Source organism: Engraulis encrasicolus, unplaced genomic scaffold (genome assembly GCF_034702125.1).
Source record: "Engraulis encrasicolus isolate BLACKSEA-1 unplaced genomic scaffold, IST_EnEncr_1.0 scaffold_732_np1212, whole genome shotgun sequence".
In the NCBI taxonomy this organism is placed as follows: domain Eukaryota; kingdom Metazoa; phylum Chordata; class Actinopteri; order Clupeiformes; family Engraulidae; genus Engraulis; species Engraulis encrasicolus.
The window spans coordinates 1-20,884 of NW_026946063.1; the positions used below are offsets into that span (position 1 = coordinate 1).

Consider the following 20,884-nt stretch of genomic DNA (forward strand, 5'->3'; position numbering starts at 1 on the left):
TCTAATTATTTTCGGGTAGAGCTCCTTAATAGATTGGCCATGGCAACCGCCTTAAACACGCTACAAGTTGGCATTGTACAGATTACTTTGTCAACATGCGACAAGAACATGCCATGAGATGGTGACAGGTATTTTAGGCTATGCAACACTCTGTGTCCATTTAAATGGAGTCGATTTGTTTACAGGAGGCTATTTGACTGAAACGGGGGAAAATGGGGCGATCATCGAAGGACAAACGAGATATCTACTACAGACAGGCGAAAGAAGAAGGCTGGCGAGCAAGGAGTGCCTTCAAACTATTGCAACTGGATGAGGAGTACAATCTCTTCGAAGGTAGGGGGCAGTTTTGTGCCATGCAGCATAGGCCCTACACAGGTTTCAAGCGACTTCAATTCAAAACATCTTAGGCATTGTATATTGAATTCCCTGATGTCCTGTTTGACAGGTGTGAATCGTGCAGTGGATCTTTGTGCAGCCCCAGGCAGCTGGAGTCAGGTCCTGAGTCGTAAGCTTCGGTGAGATGTCCATGTTTGCTTGTGCCTACCATTTGCTAACTGTTTGATGTAAGCACCAATGTAAAGTAAAAGCGCTGTGTATGAGCACTGAGAATGCACAGTTCTGTCTCCGTCAAAGAAAGGGATATGTAATGTGTTCTCTCTGAAGCTGGTACTCTTTATGGCATTATTATGCCAGCACCTTTGTGTGTATGCTTTGGTAACGCAGTAGGTGTGTATTTGTTGCATGCAAAAGGTGTGTGTGTGTGTGTGTGTGTGTGTGTGTGTGTGTGTGTGTGTGTGTGTGTGTGTGTGTGTGTGTGTTTTGCATGCCAGTGCCACTTGTGTGGTTTGCCATGATAGTAACTGTTCTTGTGTGTGGGTGTGTGTGTGTGTGTGTGTGTGTGTGTGTGTGCGTGTGTGTGTGTGTGTTTGATACCTCAGAGACAAAGAGAAGAAAGAGGATGTGAAGATCGTAGCGGTGGACCTGCAGGCAATGGCACCACTACCAGGAGTCACGCAGATTCAAGGAGACATCACCAAGGTGCTGTTCAACAAATATTGTTTTTTTTTGTTTTTAAAGTCATTAAAATGAAACATGATGTGTGTATTTCGTATTGCGTTTTTGTACGGGGTTTTAAAACATTTGTACCTCTTTTCTCTTAACTGTAGTTGTCCACAGCCGAGGAGATAATTAAGCATTTCGAGGGCCAGTCCGCTGATCTGGTTGTGTGTGACGGAGCGCCAGATGGTAAGACTAGACATGTCGTACATGTGTTACCTCCATTGTCATGCGCATGGCTCTTATTCTTAGCCTGCTTCTCACTGACGGTGCGTGTGTGTACACAAACCACCGTCTGGTAGCACTGCCGTTAACATGCTCTTCTCGAGTCAGAAAATAAATGGTGCATTTATTGCTCCTCACCCCCAACAAATTCCTCCAAAAATGTTTTCTGTTCATCTCTAAAGACTCAATATAGTCTAGAATCTGTCCTGTGACTTATCAATGCGAACTGCCGTTGATATTTAAGCAATAAATGGGTCCTTTCACGTGAAATCAGACACTTTGGGACCCGACCGACACAGATTTCAATCATACTTGCTGTGCCTGTTTAGTAGCAAGGTAGCACCCCAGAACTGGATTTGTGTGAATCTGACACCAATATTAAGGGAGAAACAGACTAGCAAAGGTTTACATGTGAGGGTAGGACACTATACATTCAGCCTTGATTATATCAGTCAGTGTAAGTCACAAAAAGATGTCTGAGTACAAAGTACACTCACAGCATGGAATACAACAACCTTCATGAATTATGATACAATGAAAAATTAAAAATTGAATATCAAAAAAACTTATTTTAAAATGGCCGGTTTCTTGTCTAAACATAGCCTGTAAGGTCATACACCTGAAAATGGGGTGTTTGGTTCTTTATTCATTTCAGAGATAATGGGACATAAAGGTTTAAATGAGTTGTAATGAAGTAGTAATGGAGTAGTGTCAGGGACAGGACTGGACTGGCCATCTGGCATAACAGGCATTTTCCTGGTGGGCCCTGCACCCTTGTGGGCCCCTAGTCCAGATACTCAAAAACTATGCAGCTTCTGCCCATTGTCAATGGACACAGTGGAAGCTAGACCATTTTCAGCATTCAGAGAAAGCAGGGTTGAAAGAATAAGCTCAGTAAAGGAATTTTCTAAATGTTCAAGCATCAAAGGGTATGTTGTAGCTTTATATGATGGCAACTAGTGGCTAGCATGCGTTGATGGATGTATGCCGAGCACTGGAGAGGTGAAACTGAACTTCCTGCATCCTCAGGGGCCATCTCCATCCTTCACATATTCCGATAGACACGCTGTCATGTGATAGTACTATGGCATTACCATATTATTACTAGGTGATTTGTATGAGGCCATATTTTTGAGTCCCATTATCTCTGAAATGAATAAAGAACCAAACACCAGCATTTCAGGTGTTGTTCATGACATTGCAGGCTATGTTTAGACAAGGAACCGGCCATATTAAAATATACATTTTTTTGATATTCAATTTTCAATTTTTCAATTTATGATTTCATATTCTAAGGGTTGTTGTATTCCATGCTGTTTGTGTAATTTGTAGAGCCAGAAAAGAGCTTTCAAATAACACCACAGACATCTTTTTGTGACTTACACTGACTGATATAATCAAGGCTGAATGCATAGTGTAGTGTAGTGTAGTGCCAACATGACAATATTTCAACACAGAAAGCCAAATCAACCCGTTATTAGCTTCAGAAAGAATAACATGAAGTTTTTGAGCGATCGTCTCACTCTCCTGATCTCAACATCATTGAGGCATTCAGTGGAAACCTCAAATGTGAGGTTCCAGCAAGACACCCAAAAATATTATAGGAAACAACCATTCTGCCAGGAAGAATGTGCTGTTTTGTCATCTGAGAACATTAAGAGCCTTATCCACAACTACCACAAACAATTTAGAGCGGTCCCTGATGTTAAACAGGGCCATATTCAGCATCAGAAACTAGGGTATGTAAACATTTGAACAGGGTCATTTGGGTAGTTTGGGTTGTGATCATGCTTTTGAAAGAGTAAACACAGAAAATTGCTAATACATATCTTAAGCCAGTCACTAGCAATGAGTGAAAAAAAGGTTTTGTGTAATCCTTCATATTTTGTGAAAAATTGCCAAGAAAGCGTATATTCTGCTGGGGTATGTCAACATATGAGCACCACTGTAGTTCTCAGCTAAACAGTGTATTGAGTTCTGTCCTCCTCTGTGTCTGCAGTCACAGGACTCCATGACGTGGATGAATATATCCAGGCCCAGCTCCTGCTTGCTGTGAGTTTCTTTCTCATCTCAAACATCTAGACCAGGTGTGGGGAACCTATGACTTGAGGGCTGTTTATGACCCTTGAGTTCGTTTCACGTGAAATATGACACATTTTGTAAAGGAATCTTCGAATTGCGTTTGCAGTACAAATAGTTATATTCAAGGGACCTAGAGAAGGTGGGGCCTGTTCTAAAGGTGACTGCCTTCAATATAGGTAATCCTGGTTTGTGTTCATAGTGCGGCCCTTGGAGGAACTTGGAATGGCCCCTCGAATGAAAAAGGTTCCCCACTCCTGATCTAGACTCTATATTCTAGAGCAGTGTTGTCAACAAAGGCTCTACAGCCCTCCAGGGTGCGTCATGCAGCCCTTTGGGGGCGTTGAGAAGGAGACAACTGAGAGGTGGAGCGCTCAGTTGCATATGGGGGTGTAGGAAATAGTTTGTTTTCATTGTCAATACTAAGGGGGGCGTTGGCATGCTTTTGACGATGTCAATGGGGTTGAGAACCACGGATCTATTAATAATTAATTAATCAATTAAAACGTCATTCAAGAATAACAACAGTTAAAAGGTCATTCAGAAAGTACCATAGCATACCATAGTAGTTGCTGTTCTAGCCTCTGTAATAGCTTGTGCATGCTGTAAGAAGTTATCCAAAAGGTGTATTTACTACTTACTACTGTGTACTGTCGCATCTTAAAATAAATACAAATTGTGGATACAAAATATGTTTTACAGTTATGATGCGTAATTATTTGGGGTTTTTGAAACAACTTCTCAGCTTTTGTGACATAATATCTGGCGCATGACAGTTGAGAAGTAGTGTGCCGGCTAACTGGCAGTGGCACTTTTACATTTACAGTGAGTCCAATATGTATTTGATCCCTTGCTGATTTTGTTGGTTTGCCTACTAACAAAGACATGATCAGTCAATAAATATTATGATAATATGTATTCTAATATGGAGAGACAGAATATCAAAAAGAAAATCCAGAAATTAACTGAAGATAATATATATTAATTTATTTCCATTTCATCGAGCAAAATAAGTATTTGATCCCCTGCCAACTGATTACAGTTCCGGGCCCACAGACCAGATGGGCACTTCCGATCAACTTGTCATCTGAATTAAAGACACCTGTACATACTAACATGCATAAAAGACACATTGAATCAGCAGAATCAGTCCATAGTATGAGTGAATCAGTCACACTCCAACCTCACCAGCATGGGAAAGACCAAAGAGTGGTCAAATGATATCAGGGACACGATTTTAGACCCGAACAAAGATTAAATGGGCTGCAAAGCCACAAGAAAGAGACTGGGTATTAATGACCCAGCTGTTGATGCATTTCTTCCAAAATGTGAGGAATACAAAATGACTATCCATCAGCCTGTCTGGGGTTCTATACAAGATTTGACCTTTTGTAGGGATTTGATAATCATGAGAACAGAAAGAAAGCACCCTAGACCTGTACGGGATGAACTAGGCAATGATATCAAAGCTACTGGGACCAAAATCACTGAGAAAACTACTGGTAGCACTTAATGCCACAGAGGTTTAAAATCCTGTAGTGCACACATGGTACCTCTACTTCAGAAGGAACCTGCGCAGTCCCACTTGAGGTTTGCCAACGGACATCAGACTGGTTTAGGATATGATAAGGATGTGCTGTAGTCAGATGAAACCAANATCAAGCTGTTTGGAATTATTACAATTCAATGTGTTTTGAGAAAGAGTACTGCTGTCTATGATCCCAAGAACACCCTCCTCACCATCATGCATGAAAGTGGTGTCATTATGGTTTGAGGGTGTTTGTCTGGCCAAGGCACAGGGCAACTTCACATCGTCAATGAATGGATGGAGGGAGACATGTAATGTGCAATCCTGACTGCAAACGTCCTTCCCTCCACCACTACACTGAAGGGTGGGCCATTTTTGGATCTCCCAACATGACAATAATACACAACATACAGTCAAAGCAACGAAGGAGTGGCTCAATAAGAAGCATATTAAAGTTGTGAAGTGGCCTAGACAGTCTCCAAATATTAACCCTATAGTAATTCTATGGAGAGAACTGAACCTCCCATTTGCCAAGCTACAGCCACAAACCATGAATGTTTTAGAGATAATGTGCAAAGAAAAATGGGCAAAAATAGTTTCTACTATATGCACAAACATTGTCATTAACTAAAAGAAGCATCTAACCTCAGTGCTAGAAAACTAGGACTTTGCCACAAAGCACTTTATCTTCTTTAGCTAGAGGGGTCAAATACTTATTAGCCTAAATTAAATACAAATAAATTAAAATATATTATTTTAAGTTATTTTCTGGAATTTCTTTTTGATATTCTGTCTCTCCATGTTTGAATACATATTATCATAAATGTATAGACTGATCATGTCTTTATTAGTGGGCAAACGGGCAAAATCAGCAAGGGATCAAATACATATTGGACTCACTGTAAATGTGCACGCCCCTTATAAATAAATAAAAATATTTGAATATGAAATTAAAGGGACACTATTTTCAGTATTCCAAATAATATTCAAAAACAAGTTAATTACCATCACAAGTCAGACGATGCTTAAATGAGTTATTAGGCAAAACGTAACTTTGGCAGTCTTGTGTCAGAAATTGTTACCTGGAAAATCTGGCATTACATATCGCAAAATATTTGTTCTCATTTGTATACATGGGTTCTAAATTTTGTTTATAACCTGACTGTGCGAACCTAGCTGCACACATCTCAACCTCTGATTGTTGGAAACCGCTGTCTGTCAAAAAATTAGCTCACGTGGTTGGCTGCCTGCCAGTGTCTTGCCCCTCATAACATCGTGTTGATAAACACTGAGAACCCATGTATTGGTAGTTGGTTACTCTGGTATGAAAATCATTCAAACCATGAGGGGAGGAAAATGATATTGGATTTTTGATTATATGGATTTTTAGCAGGAATATCAGCGAAAACCACGAAAACCATAAAGAGCATATACAGTACATACTTTCAAATGCTTTACCTTGTTTAGTTCGTAAAATGATCCTGTGCTAAAAAGGTTTTTCTTTTCACTGATGTTTGTTTTGTTTGGTTAGGCGGGTCGTTAAGTGGGCCGTTAGGTGGGTCGCTAGGTGGGGGCCTCTAGATGGGTCGCTAGGTGGGCTGTTTGCTACAGGACGGGCCAGGGAAAAGTCCATGACATCTTATAAAGGGAAACTTCAGTCATACAAAGTTGAGTGGGGTCTTCCCACACATGTTGGTGGGCTAGTGAAAGTCTTTGATTGGGTAAACATGTCATGAACTAATAACCAATCAACAAGTGTTGTTAAAAAATAGCACTAAATTAATGTAGCTAATATTTAAAAGGAATAGACTCTGATCTGTAGCGATAGAAAGCAAAGTCAAATCGAAACCCAGTGTATCTATATATGGAAACTTAAGTGTGTGTTGCTTCGTTACGGAGAAGTCTGTGTGGGTGGAAGGTTTTTTTTTCACTCTCTGTGGTTAAGTGTCGTTGTTTTTCTTTTCTTTTTTTCAGGCGCTTAACATCACCACACATGTACTGAAGACAGGTGGAACATTTGTAGCGAAGGTAAGAAGAAACAATATTTCACAAGACATAAAATATTGTCAATGGATTTTGAATGCCACAAAAAATTGAATTAGTAGGAAGTAGGATTAGAACCTAAATGTTTTGATTAATTGTCATTGTAATGGGAAGTGTGAAGGCATTCACATTTCACATAATTGTGGCTCAACCACCGATCATTTAAACGTTGATGTGCAACAGTTCATTGTTTTGAGAGTTGGGGCCAGGGCTGGACTGGGACAGAAAAAGCAACCCGGGCAATTTTGGCACAATCCATCCCCTCACACAGCCCCCCGCTTTTCTACGATATGATATTAGCTCAGTCCAGGGGCGCTGCCAGAAATGTTGGGCCCCATGAAAGATTCACATTTTGGGCCCCCTTAAGGGCCCCTCTCAGTGCTTAGGCCCCCATAAGGGCCCCTCTCAGTGCTTGGGACCCCTTAAGGGCCCCTCTCAGTGCTTGGGCCCTTACCGCAGAGATACACCAGCGGCGACTCGATTCAAGCGACAGAGTGTAGCAGCAAGCGATGCGAGCGATTGAGGAGACAAGAGTATGTCCGTACAGGCAGAAGGCAAAGCATTCAAGCATTCCCATTGGCTGTGGTCACTGACCTCTATACAGTCATTGGCTGTCGCGGCTTGTCGCCGAACCGCGTCATAGAAAGTTGAAAAGATTTCAACTTCAAATTGTCGCGCTCGTCGCGCAAATCACTCTAGTCTCCAGAATCGCTTTTGTCTCTCGACTCAATACAAAGTCAATTACTTCCGTCGCTCGACTCGCTCAGATCGCCGCTGGTGTATTCCTGCGGTAAGAATCTGTACCACTTCCCCCCCCCCCCTAGCGGCCCCCATGGCTCAGTCCACTGTTATATTAAAGATAGACCAATGGGTCGAAGAAACAAACAAACAAACAAAAAAAAAACAACAGCAACAGCATCAGCCCCTGATTGCTGTCGGCCCACTGGGAAAATGCCAGATTGGCCTGGAGCAATCACACTTAACGTATTTCTAGTTGTCCTGTGGCTTATGCACTGAGGCACCAGTACCGTATTCTGGTAGATTGCCCATAAGGAGTGTTACAAACTGTTTAAAATGTAACCATTTGGTGGACAAATTGAGGTCCAGGCACTCGTTGAGTCTAGGGGTTGTTTATTTTATAATTCAAAAGTACATGATAAATAACACAAAAGGGAGCCACAGATGCACCATGGAGCCCAGGGGAGAGAGATCTAGCCAGGCTGCCACCCTGGCTTAAATGGGGAGAAGGGAATAGGTTCCATTGGCAGCACCTGTGGCAAAGGAAACAGAAGGAGCAGCAACATAAAAGTAAATGGGGACGGTGTCCCCCTAGTGGTGGGAGGCCGTAACACCCCCACACCAAGATGGTGACACCGTCAACATAAAAACAAAAAAAAACAGAAAATAAAACATAACAGAAAATACACCAGGTCCGCGCGGCCCATGGAGGACAGCCGGACTGGGAATCAAAATGACAAAATAAAAAATAAAAAACGATTAACAAAAGACAGTGGTGGTGACTAGGTACGTGTACCTAGTCACCGTCACTGAAACAATCAACAGAAAAAACAAAAAGGACTACGATTTTACCGTAACGTCATTAGTATCATGGCACCCTCGACAGAGCGTCTGCAATGACGTTGTCGCTTCCCCGAATGTGTTTGATTTGCAGATTAAAAGGCTGCAAGATCAAACTCCACCGCATGAGTCGTTGATTGGAGTTTCGCATGCGGGATAAAAATTGGAGCGGGTCGTGGTCGGTGTAGACGACCACACACGGTGAGGCACCGAGATAAACCTCAAAGTGCTGAACAGCGAGGACCAACGCCAAGGCCTCTTTTTCAATGGTCGAGTACGACCGCTGCGGGGCGCTGAACTTCTTCGAGAAGTAACAGACGGGATGGTCCACGTGGTCGGCGCCACCCTGAAGGAGGACAGCACCGGCCCCGTGGTCGCAAGCGTCGACGGCGAGGGAAAAAGGTTTCAAAAAGTCAGGAGCAGCTAATACTGGAGCAGCACTCAACAACAATTTGACATTTTCGAAAGCGTGGCTGCACTTCTGTGACCATTGGAATGGTACTTTTGGACTTAACAAATCCGTTAACGGGGCAACTACGGCGGAAAAGTTGTTACAAAAAGCACGGTAGTAGCCCGCCATACCAAGGAAACGACGCAGCTCGCGGCGATCAGCAGGGGCTGGAAAATTAGTGATGGCGGCGATTTTCGCGTTTACCGGACGCACCATACCCCCACCCACCAGACGGCCCAAATACGTTACCGTGGCCTTCCCAAACTCACATTTGGCCAGATTTATGGTCAACCCAGCAGAGGAGAGGCGTTGGAACAGCTGGTGAATTTGGATAATGTGACTAGGCCAGTCCGAACTGTGCAATACGACGTCGTCAAGATATGCCTCACAGTTGGACATGCCGGACAACACGGTGTTGATAAGGCGTTGGAAGGTGGCGGGAGCGTTACGCATTCCGAACGCCATAACGCGATATGACAAAAAGTCGTCGGGCGTCACGAATGCGGAAATTTCCTTGGCTCTGGCTGTTAACGGAATTTGCCAGTAGCCTTTGAGCAGGTCAAACTTACTGACAAAAGCCGCTGAACCGACCCTGTCAATGCAGTCATCCAATCTCGGCAACGGATAACAGTCAGGGACTGTGACTGCATTGACACGGCGGTAGTCGGTGCAAAAGCGGAATGTGCCGTCGGGTTTACCAACAAGCAGACACGGTGAGCTCCAGGGACTCATGCTAGGCTCAGCAATGTTATTTGCCAACATGTACTCGACCTCCTTCCTCAACACATCCCTCTTCGCAGGGTTAACCCGATAGGGGTGCTGCTTGATTGGAACTGCAGAGCCAACATCAATGTCGTGTTCGAGAATATGTGTTTGTTTAGGAACATCACCGAACAGCTCAGGAAACTGATTAACTGCATGTAGTATATCAGCTCTCTGCGAAGGAGACAGGTGAGGAAGGTGAGAGTCGAGCACAGAAATCATAGCAGTATTGTTAAGGCGCCCCTCCACAACCCCACGACACGGGCTATCGCCTACATCATTGTCCTCCTCCGCTACTGCAGAGATCAGCACCACGCCAGTGGACAGCGACGGGTCAACAGGTGGCCGTGGGTCTGGCTGCGCGGAAGAAGTGGAGGGGTCACTACGCTCATGAAATGGTTTCAGCATGTTAATGTGGCATAAACGTTTGTGACGCCTACGGTCTGGAGTGGCAATAATATAATCCCGATCAGACACTTTTTCCAAAACTTCATAAGGCCCGGTAAAACGAGCCTGCAGAGCAGATCCAGGGACAGGTAGCAACATCAACACTTTGTCGCCCACTACAAAGTCACGTTCAACCGCCTTACGGTCATACCACGCTTTCATTTTGCATTGGGCTTGTTCGAGATGTTCTCTGGCAAAAACACAAGCCCGATGCAAGCGGTCACGAAAGTCAGATACATGCGATAGGACAGAGTTAGACGGGTCATCACTAAAGCATTGGTCTTTGATAACAGCTAACGGCCCTCGCGGGTTGTGAGCGAACACGAGATCAGCCGGGCTGAATCCCAAAGACTCTTGAACAACTTCTCTGCATGCAAATAATAACCAGGGTACGGCTTCAGCCCAATCCTTACCAGTCTCTAGGCAATACTTGCGAAGCATGCCTTTCAGAGTCTGGTGGAAACGCTCAAGCGCACCCTGGCTCTCGGGGTGAAATGCACTGGAAACCTTGTGCTGGATGCGCAGTTGTTTTAACACACGGGCAAATAAACGTGAAGTAAAATTAGACCCGCGGTCGGTTTGGACGACTTTTGGCAAGCCGAACAGTGAGAAAAACTTAAGTAGCTCTTTAAGCACAACGTTGGTGGTAATGGTGCGTAAAGGAATAGCCACGGGGAAGCGGGTTGCGGCACACATCATTGTCAGTAAATACTGGTATCCACCCTTCGCACGGACGAGGGGTCCAACAATATCAGCGATGACGGTGTCAAACGGCTGTCCGATGACAGGGATTGGAAACAGCGGCGCAGGCGGAATGACTTGGTTGGGCTTGCCAGCTAACTGACAAACACAACATGTCTTGCAGAACCGTTTGACATCACGCCTAACAGTTGGCCAGTAAAAATGTTGAGTGATGCGACGTAGCGTTTTTGCTATACCCAAATGTCCAGCTAAACCGTCATGAGCTACACTTAAGATTTTATCTCGGTAACCAGTAGGCAGCACAATTTGCAGGCAATCATTCCAGTGACTAGGAGCCTTTGAAGGTCTCCATTTTCTCATTAACAGCCCGTCTCGGAAAAATAGACACTGCGGTTCTTTATCAAGATCAGCATCCGACATTGCCAACTGCAACAGCGAAGTAAGCGTAGGGTCGGCCTTTTGAGCAGAAATCAATTGTTCACGAGACAAATGTAGAGAATCATCTTCGACTTTCTTAACAGTACGCAAAGGCGCAGTGTGAGTGGTAGAGGCGGAAGTAATACTACCCGTATCGTTAAGGTTCACAAGAAAAGAGTCAGATAAATCAAAATCATCGGAGGGCAATGAGCACGTAGGCTCTTGGACAGCAGAGCGCTTGGCCATTGCGCGCGTTACAGCGCAGGCAGGGAACACATCTGGGTGTTTCTGTACACACTCGTGGTTAGTAGAGGAGTCAGGGGCACACACTTGAGGTAGCACATTAGTGTTATTTTTGGCCCAAACATTACCGAATGCGATGTCATTGCCGAGAATAAAGGTTACCCCCGGTATTGGTAGTGACGAGCGAACCCCAACATTTACGCTACCAGTAAACAGTTCAGATTGGAGCTCAATTCGGTGAAGTGGGACTGTCACTGACCCCATTTCAAACCCACGAACTAGAACACTAGTCCCAGTTTTAGTGTCTCCCGACAACGGCAAAACCCCACCCAAGAGAAACGATAACGCAGCCCCAGTATCGCGCAGGACACGCACTGGCACTCGGTCCTTACTACCAGGCAGCGAAACAAGACCGTCACTCATAAAGGGTTCATACCCAGATTTAAGCTCAGTTTCGAGCGAGAGCGCAGAGGAGGAAGGAGACGTTTTAATTAATCCCACACCCAAAGGCTTGGTGTTAGATTTAGAATGTTTTTTCTTTAACACCGGACAATCAGCAACCAAGTGGTCAGGCCTCTTACAGTAATGACAGGTAGGCTGGTCACTAGACACAGGCTTAGACTGAACAAAACGGGCATTGTCCCTTACGGCCACACGGTGTGTCAACGCGTAATCGTCAGCTAATATCGCAGCTTGGTGCAGAGTCTTAACTTCGCGTTCGTGAAGGAAAGTGGTCACAGCAGGAGGAAGACAGTTTTTAAATTCTTCAACAAGCATCAGCTCGCGAAGCTGTGCGTGGGTCTTTGACTCACTGGCTGTGCACCATCTATCAAATAGTAACTCTTTTTCGCGTGCGAATTCAACATATGTTTGTTGGTCTGACTTTTTGGAACGTCTGAACTTCAGTCTGTACGCCTCCGGGACGAGTTGATAACCGTTCAAGATAGCCTTTTTAACCGCATTATAATCAGCACTGTGATCAAGTGAAACAAAGATCTGCTGCGCGTGTCCTGTCAAAACTGATTGGATTAACAGCGGCCAAACCTCCTTGGGCCAACGAAGGGTGCGCGCAATTTTTTCGAAGTGGGGAAAGAAATTATCCACATCCTTCTCTACAAACGGTGGCACAAGTTTAATGTGCTTAGTCACATCAAATGAAGCTGATGCCAGATCAATGCCACCGCTTGTAGCCTCGCGTTCTAGTGTATTTAAGCGAGCCTGCTGTTCCGAAATCTTTAGTTTAAGCTCCTCGCGTTGAAGGTCTAACTCTTTTTCCTTAATTGTGAGCTCTTTTAATTTAATGGCTTCAGCCAAATCTGCAGAAGGTAAAACGCCCTTCTCAATCAAAACGGGATGCAAAACCGATTTAACAGAGCTCTTAAGACGTTTCTCCGAAGCGCTTAGTTGGATGTCATAAAGCTGAGCGACTTCGATAAGTTGATCCTTTGTGAGACTATGAAAAGCCTCCTCAGTGGGATCCTCAGCAAACGTTTCCGCTGCTGACGTCATGGTAAACTAAAATGTACCCTCACCGGCTGCACAGTGAGACACATACAAAACAAAAGTAGTCAAAAAAAAATCCCCAAACGACTACAAGCTCTCCCCCTCAAAAATGGTGCTCCACAACTAAATAACTTAACGGTGAGGCTGAAGTTAGACAAAAAGAGCACTAGCCCGACAAAAACAGCCAAAGTCTAACAGGTTAACCAACCCCACCGTAGCACTGGAAACATACCCCAGTGCAAATACACAAAAGCAATTGGTAAGGCACAAACCAGCGTGATGTGCGTGACACTGTAACCTCAACACTAACCTGAAACAAAAACTTACCTAATACTATACCTGACCACTAGTCTTCTGGTGGTTCCCCTAAAAGGCGTACTTTAACCGCCAAACTCGAGGGGTGAGTGATGCCACCCCCGAAGCGGGCCTACTAGAGGCTACCACCGAAAATAATAAATTAAAATAAAAAAGTGGTGGGCTCTGTGCCCACCCGGCGGCTTACTAGATACAGTGCCACACACACACACAACCAGTTGGACGAAGTGCAACTTACCTTTTGCATACTACAAGGGTGCCTAAATCTCCCAACAAAAAGGATTTTTTTTTTTTTTTTAATTTGGCAAAAAGGGTTGAGAAATGGACGAGGCCCCAAATGTTACAAACTGTTTAAAATGTAACCATTTGGTGGACAAATTGAGGTCCAGGCACTCGTTGAGTCTAGGGGTTGTTTATTTTATAATTCAAAAGTACATGATAAATAACACAAAAGGGAGCCACAGATGCACCATGGAGCCCAGGGGAGAGAGATCTAGCCAGGCTGCCACCCTGGCTTAAATGGGGAGAAGGGAATAGGTTCCATTGGCAGCACCTGTGGCAAAGGAAACAGAAGGAGCAGCAACATAAAAGTAAATGGGGACGGTGTCCCCCTAGTGGTGGGAGGCCGTAACAAGGAGCTAGGTTCGAGTCTGGTTGTGGTCAAATCCCAACCTGACCCTGTCTCTCTCCCACTCATTACCGGTCTCAATGAAGGATAAAATGGTTAGATGCAAATGTAAAAAAAAAAAGATATTTATTTTGGTTTCCATCGTCAGATCTTCCGGGGTAAGGACGTGACCCTGCTGTACTCCCAGCTGAGGATTTTCTTCAGCCAGGTGACCTGTGCCAAGCCTCGCAGCAGCCGCAACTCCAGCATAGGTGAGGCCCTGCAGACCTCCATTGATCTGACAGAGACGCATGCAGTACCACAGGTTATCCTAACTCCAGTCCTCCTTTGTGGTGAGGCCCTGCAGACCTCCATTGATCTGACAGAGACGCATGCAGTACCACCGGTTATCCTAACTCCGGTCCTCCTCTGTGGTGAGGCCCTGCAGACCTCCATTGATCTGACAGAGACGCATGCAGTACCACTGGTTATCCTAACTCCGGTCCTCCTCTGTGGTGAGACCCTGCAGACCTCCATTGATCTGACAGAGACGCATGCAGTACCACTGGTTATCCTAACTCCGGTCCTCCTCTGTGGTGAGGCCCTGCAGACCTCCATTGATCTGACAGAGACGCATGCAGTACCACAGGTTATCCTAACTCCAGTCCTCCTTTGTGCTTGTGGCCTTGTGATGGCGGCGAGGACAGAAGCCAAAAAATTGCCCAGTCTATGCCCAGCATTACAGAAGGTTCCATGCTTAAAGGGGTATGCCAATATTTTGGGGCTTAATACAGTTAAAATCGTTGGCTGGGGTTTATAAAGGTGGTAAAGTGTCTTACAGTGCCGCCAGTTACTATTGGCACCCTTGAAGTTTAAGTACATTATGGGACATATCTCCAGACAACAAATAATAAGGTAAACCATGATTTTTCTATAGATAGCTTGTGGTTGATACTAATATAAAAATAATCAACAGCATTAAATACTAAACTATGAGAGGGAAAAAATTGAAGACGGTAAAGCTCCCGGGATCACTGGTATTGGCAGCCTTTACTGGACACCATTGTGGAAACCTAATTTGACTCAGTTATGGTAAATCGCGAATGGGAATCACCTTTGACTACTTGCTTTTGCCCATAGAACATGAATTAGGCAAGGAATTATGATATTGTGTTTAAATAACCACCTGTTACAGCTTGTGTGTCTTTCACCAGTGTGAAGACAGAGGAGCTGCCTGAGAACACCACAAATACTATTATTTGCAAAAACAAGACCTCCAAATAATAAAAGGTCATCTCAAAAGACCTTGGTATAANATTTTTAAAGATCGCCTCTCAACGTAATTTAAATAATATTGCCGTGTTCCCAATTGTTATTGAATGTGTTACGCGTTGGTCCTGTTTTTAAAAACGTTCTGGTTGCTTTGTTTCAAGACGTTTTTGCAAGCTGGCAAGGTGGCTTGTGGAGAAACGAGAGAGTGTTCCGTGTTTCTCGTGGAAATGCGTCTCTGATTGGCTCACTCCTCCTGTTCTCAAAGAAACGCGTCTCTGATTGGCTCAGTCCTCCAGCTCCTGGAGGGAATGTAATGGGAAACAGAGTCGCCACTTCCCCGGGTGGTACTGCACTATAGGGGCGCCAACGGAGGCGTGCAGGCTCCATTCAGGGCTGTGCTCTTTCGACAGCGACCCCTAGGCGAGCTGTAGGCACGGAGCAACCGGAGTGAGCAGGCTTTATGTATGAGGCTTTGTGCTGTGTGTGTACCTGAGAGTAGCAACCAGCTGATAGCTAAGCTAAGCTATGTTTCGGGCCACCAGACGTTGCTTGTTTTGAAAACAAGCAGAAAAAAATTACTCGACATGTTTTTAGATAAATGGGTCGATATAAACCTTTGTGGGCAACGCCTTCTTTCGACGTGACGAAACACAGAAAGGCTTTCGTGATTCGCTCGTTTCTCTGCATTATTGATGTAAATTGGGAAACACCGGGAAACACAGCCAGGAGAGTTGACGCACCGCTATGAGAGCCTTGCAAGTGAGTTTAACTTGGGGTGACCGTCCGATCTTCGAAAGGAGTGAGTAAAACTGAGTTTTATCGGAAGTTGGCCTTTAACACTGTGTTGTGTTATTCAGAAATCTGCCAAACATGGAGCTGTAAAGAACATCCTTGGATGTGGGGGGTAGGGGAAGACATTATGATAAAAGTATTTGGAAGTCGGTGCAAATAATGAAAAAAACACAGGGGCTAACATCTACAGACCTGACTGTCAACTTTGAACTGTTTTGGGTAGTTTTTTCAATAAGCACCCCGTGTTAAACACTACACAAAGTAGTGCCTTTTGGTTGGAGACCAAGGCAGACCACATTGCTTAATAAAAGTCATAACAGGGAACACCTGACGGCTGTATGAGAAAATACAGGCATAGCACAGCCCTTTCAATAATGTTTTAAGGTCAGATGAAGCAATAGCACAGTTTTTCAGTGGCTTACACAAACAGCAGGTTTGCATACTCTGCAAGAAAGTCTTTAAGGAAAAGGACACCCTACCAAAAATCAAGCATGGTGTCCGATCCATAATATTATGTCACCCCTTTGTTGCATCAGGTATTGGAGGCTTTGACCGTATCACAGGTATCATGACAGGCATCATGACATGACCGGTATCATCATTTACAGGAAAACTTGTAACCATGGCAAGAACACTTGGTTTGAGTTGAATATCATGTGCACTCCAGCAAGACAAAAACCCAAAGAACACATCCAAATGCACAGTGGATTGGTTGTCAAATGAAAGAACACAGTCATTGATGAAAACCAAAACCTTCGGAGGCTGCCATTGCTGTCTAATAGTGTGCAATTAACCCTTGAAGGAGGGGTGCCAATATTCCTGGACATGCCCTTTTTCGTGTTTTTCCTTGAAATTACAAAATGCATTTGGAAAAAAATACTTGGCAATTCTAAATATCTTATAATGTTCAATTAAAAGATCCTGATGGTAAAAGTTGTGTATATTTCCATTTAGTTCTGGATATATTGCACACTTTGTAAAGAAAATTAAAGGGTGCCAATACTAACTGGCGGCGCTGTATTTTTCATGTGAAGCGTTGTCTTGCTTTAAGACAAGTTAAAAGAGGGAGTATATCGCTAAGCTAGTGAAAGTCAATGCATCCATGTAGCATTGCTACATGCTACACTGATCCATTGACTTTCACTAGCTTAGCGACATGCTCCCTCTTTTAACTTGTCTTAAAACAAGACAACGGCTTACATGAAAAATAAGACACTTTACCACCTATATAAACCCTGGCCAACGATTTTAACTGTATTAAGCCCCAAAATAGTGGCATACCCCTTTAAGGGCACTTTAGCCTTTACTTTCTAGTTATTGTGGGATTAAATAGTTGGGGTGGGATTTGAACCTGCTATGCTATTGTCTGATCCCAAAATCAACTCCCTAACCAGAGGTGGCCAAAGTAAACGCCATGACCAGCCAAAGTCCCGCCCCTTAGTTCCGCATTTCACGGGACCTAAGCTGACCATTTAACAACATGGTAGCGAGTAAATATCCACTGATTTCAGCCGTTATATGTGCTGGGCTACAAATTTGCTGTTTAAGAGGCTAGATATAGATTATTCATGCAGAAGTGACGATGTTTTGTCCCGAGGCCGTCTGCATGAAAAATGTGAAGAAGTACACCCTTCTAACAACTTTGGGGGTTCGTACAGAAAATTAAACAAAAATATCAGAAACAACATATATGGAGCTTGTGGCACAACTCGAAGGGGATTGAAATATTATTTTAATACCGCCATTGGATTACATGCTACAATTTTCCGTTAAAAAAGCAGTTGAGGTCCCATGAAATCGACGTCACTTTCAAGCTCTATGGGTAACTGGTCTACAGTTACTATATGAGCAATGTTCTTGAGTCTGTGCTGGTTCGATCACGTTTTCGGGGTTTCTTTTTAGGTCGTAAGTTTTTTTTTACAGTAACAATATCATCTAGAACATCATTAGGTACAATGAAATAACTTGTGTAACAGCCATGTAATATCATGTGCTAGTGTTGTACTTGCACCATAAATGTACTTCTTCCTTTACTTTGGCCACCTCTGTCCCTAACCATTAGGCCACAGCTGCCCATGAGAAATGAAACCATGAAATTGCTTGTCAGTTGTTATTCACCAATGGCATCTACAGATAGTATGGCAGAATTTTCCAGCGGCTTGGTGTAGTATGTCTAATTTGAGTACGATTTCCTTCCTTTCTGCAAGGTGTCCAGTGTTTAACACCTCTCTGCTTTAATTTCTTGCAGAGGCGTTTGTGGTTTGCAGAAACTACTCTCCTCCGGAAGGCTACATACCCAACATGTCCAACCCTCTTCTGGACCACTCTTATGGTAAAGCTTGCTCTGTGTTTTTTTTGTAAACACACAGTATAATGCTGTGGTGGGCAAACTGTTCCGTTTGTGGGCATAGTCATATCTATGTTCCCTTTCCTTGTTTAATGTGTGTGGAATGATGTATTCCCCCTAGTCGGTGGTTATCATAAAAATAAGGACATGTGAATTATTTTATATGTATTGCCATGCCTATGTTCTGTGTTGTAATGGGTGTCTCCGTCTCTGGTTTAGATGTTGACTTTAACCAGTTGGAGGGGCCAAACAGGATCATTGTTCCATTCCTCGCCTGTGGTGACCTTAGTGGCTTTGATTCGGACCGTACCTACCCTCTCCAGGTATCACATCCATCACATATGTGCTCAGATGTACTATTATTAACCCTCTCAGAGCCTTTTGTACAAGACTGTTACCAATATGATAATGACTTCTTAATCTGTTACTTATAAAGGTGCACTGTGTAGGATGGTGGCCGGAGTAGGTATTGCAACTATGCTGCTCATTGTGACTGTGCTGCCTATGACCAAATTTGATCTTTTCATGAATATTTAGTAAATGATAAACTAATTTACTAATATGACCAAAGTACAGTAAGTTTTGCAGCTAAAAAGGTCTATTTCTGGAATTTCAAAATGGCAGACATGGACATGAGGTGTATGAAAAGTGTAATTTTCCCAGTCAAAATGAATACTTAGAATTTGATGGTGGTAAATATTAGAGGAAAAGATAACATTTTTGTATGGGTAGTGTGAATTCTGCAAATAAACTACTAAGAATATTACACAGTGCACCTTTAAGACACTCTAAATGGTCATTGCAAGGTTGTTATTATGTATTGGAGCTTTTTCAGCAATGAGTCGGCTCGCTGGTGATCATATTTGTACCAAAGGGTAACGGGTGTGATGCCATTCTGAATTTTGCGCTCACGTCGGTCTGGCCAGCCTTCCTCTTCTAAGTTTTTTCCAGTCATGAAAAAGCTATGTACAATGCAAAAGCACCATGCATACATGCGTCATCAGAACCAGTGGTCTGATTTAGTGGTCTGATTCGAAAGCATTTGGTGACTTCCTGTCAATTTCCTTGATGCCACAGATAGATATGAACTGAAGGTGCCCTGTTCAGCCTTTTGGCGTGGCCCAACCCTGGAGTGCATTTCTCAAAAGAGAAATTGTTAGCCTGTTAGCAATTTCGGTAGTTGCCAATCAAGTCAAGTTCAAGTCAAGTTTATTGTCAATTTCTTTACATGCACTGGTCATACAAAGAATTTGAAATTGCGTTTCTTGCTCTCCCATGCAGACATAGACTAATCTAGGTAAGGACATAGACAGTATAGACATAGACAGTACTCATACATGGACATAGACAGTATGGACGTAGACATTGCTCATACAGACATTTAAAGTGCAAGACTGGACAACAGAAGACTTGTAGAGAACATACATTAAGAGGAGGTATTTTGTTGTTCTTTTTCTAAAAGTCCTTTATAGCGTTCTGACATAGTAATAGTAGCATTTGAAGAAATAAATAATTAAAAAAGGTTTTTATTAAATACACCAGCAGCAGTATGTGTGTGTGTGTGTGTGTGTTTGTATGTGTTTTGTGTGCGTGTGTGTGTGTGTGTGTGTGTGTGTGTGTGTGTGTGTGTGTGTGTGTGTGTGTGTGTGTGTGTGTGTGTGTGTGTGTGTGTGTGTGTGTGTGTGTGTGTGTGTGTGTGTGTGCATGTGTATGTTTTGAGTTAGTGCAGGTTGAAAGTTCAGTCACAGATGTAGTAGTGCAGGTGGAATGTTCAGTCGCAGATATGGTGGTGGGGATGAGGGGGGGGAGCGTTGTCAGTGGCCTGGCTGGCTAGAGGCTGACAGTGAAGGGAGAGTGGGTTGAGTGTTCAGTATCTTGATTGCTTGATGCATCGTGCTTCCTCCCAATGGCCAATGGGAAAATGCATTGAAAACAACAAAGAAGCTAATGTAGTAAGCAATGTAGTAAGGTTTCGAGAAATGCACCCCTGGGCTCCACAGTCTCGGGCCGGTATTGTTATATTTTTCATAGATGTTACCGTCACTTACAGGATAATGTGTGTGTCGTCTCTCCACCACTTGATGTTAGCATTATGCTGGCTAAACATGGTGGCGATCTGACTTCAGCCATGATTCGCTCCAATACAAAGGAGTGGTCAACGCGGTATCTAGTGTTCATATCTATGGGTGGGAGAGCCAGCTTTTTTTTTTACCCCCACACTGACTACTCTTTGCGTTTCTTTCCCTTGGTTCCAGCTGGATTCCTCCAAAGAGTACACCTACACGCCTCCCACCCAGCCTCCCATCCACCCCCCGTATGAGCAGGCCTGCTTCATGCGGAAGAACAACCTCCTGGCCAAGGAGGACGCCCCCGCTGCCGCATCCTTAGACCACGCCCTCTCTACCATGCAACTCTCGGCCAATGAGGTGAGGGATCAGGAACCCTCGGGATCACATGACTAAGATCAGAATCCAATGATTAAGGAGGAAAGCCTGGTTCCAAATGTGGCAGAGCACA

General features: G+C 43.9%; 1 protein-coding gene across 1 annotated transcript; it reads left to right on the forward strand.

Annotated features, from left to right (window-relative positions):
* The first annotated feature begins 190 nt into the window (after nucleotides 1-190).
* On the forward strand, nucleotides 191-20,878 carry LOC134444787 (tRNA (cytidine(32)/guanosine(34)-2'-O)-methyltransferase-like). The gene is made up of 10 exons (XM_063193986.1): nucleotides 191-333; nucleotides 446-515; nucleotides 939-1,038; nucleotides 1,167-1,245; nucleotides 3,281-3,333; nucleotides 6,863-6,916; nucleotides 14,126-14,228; nucleotides 18,269-18,352; nucleotides 18,587-18,690; nucleotides 20,623-20,878. Exons 1-10 carry the CDS (start codon nucleotides 213-215, stop codon nucleotides 20,827-20,829), a joined length of 975 nt encoding a protein of 324 aa, XP_063050056.1. The 5' UTR covers nucleotides 191-212; the 3' UTR covers nucleotides 20,830-20,878.
* Nucleotides 20,879-20,884: the final 6 nt, after the last annotated feature.

Bases quoted from the DNA above. Each gene is read 5' to 3' on its own strand.
- LOC134444787 (XM_063193986.1), top strand. From the start codon at position 213: ATGGGGCGATCATCGAAGGACAAACGAGATATCTACTACAGACAGGCG. The intron at 1,039-1,166 runs GTGCTGTTCAAC...TCTTAACTGTAG, and splicing joins TTCAAGGAGACATCACCAAG to TTGTCCACAGCCGAGGAGAT. The intron at 14,229-18,268 runs GTGAGGCCCTGC...AATTTCTTGCAG, and splicing joins CAGCCGCAACTCCAGCATAG to AGGCGTTTGTGGTTTGCAGA.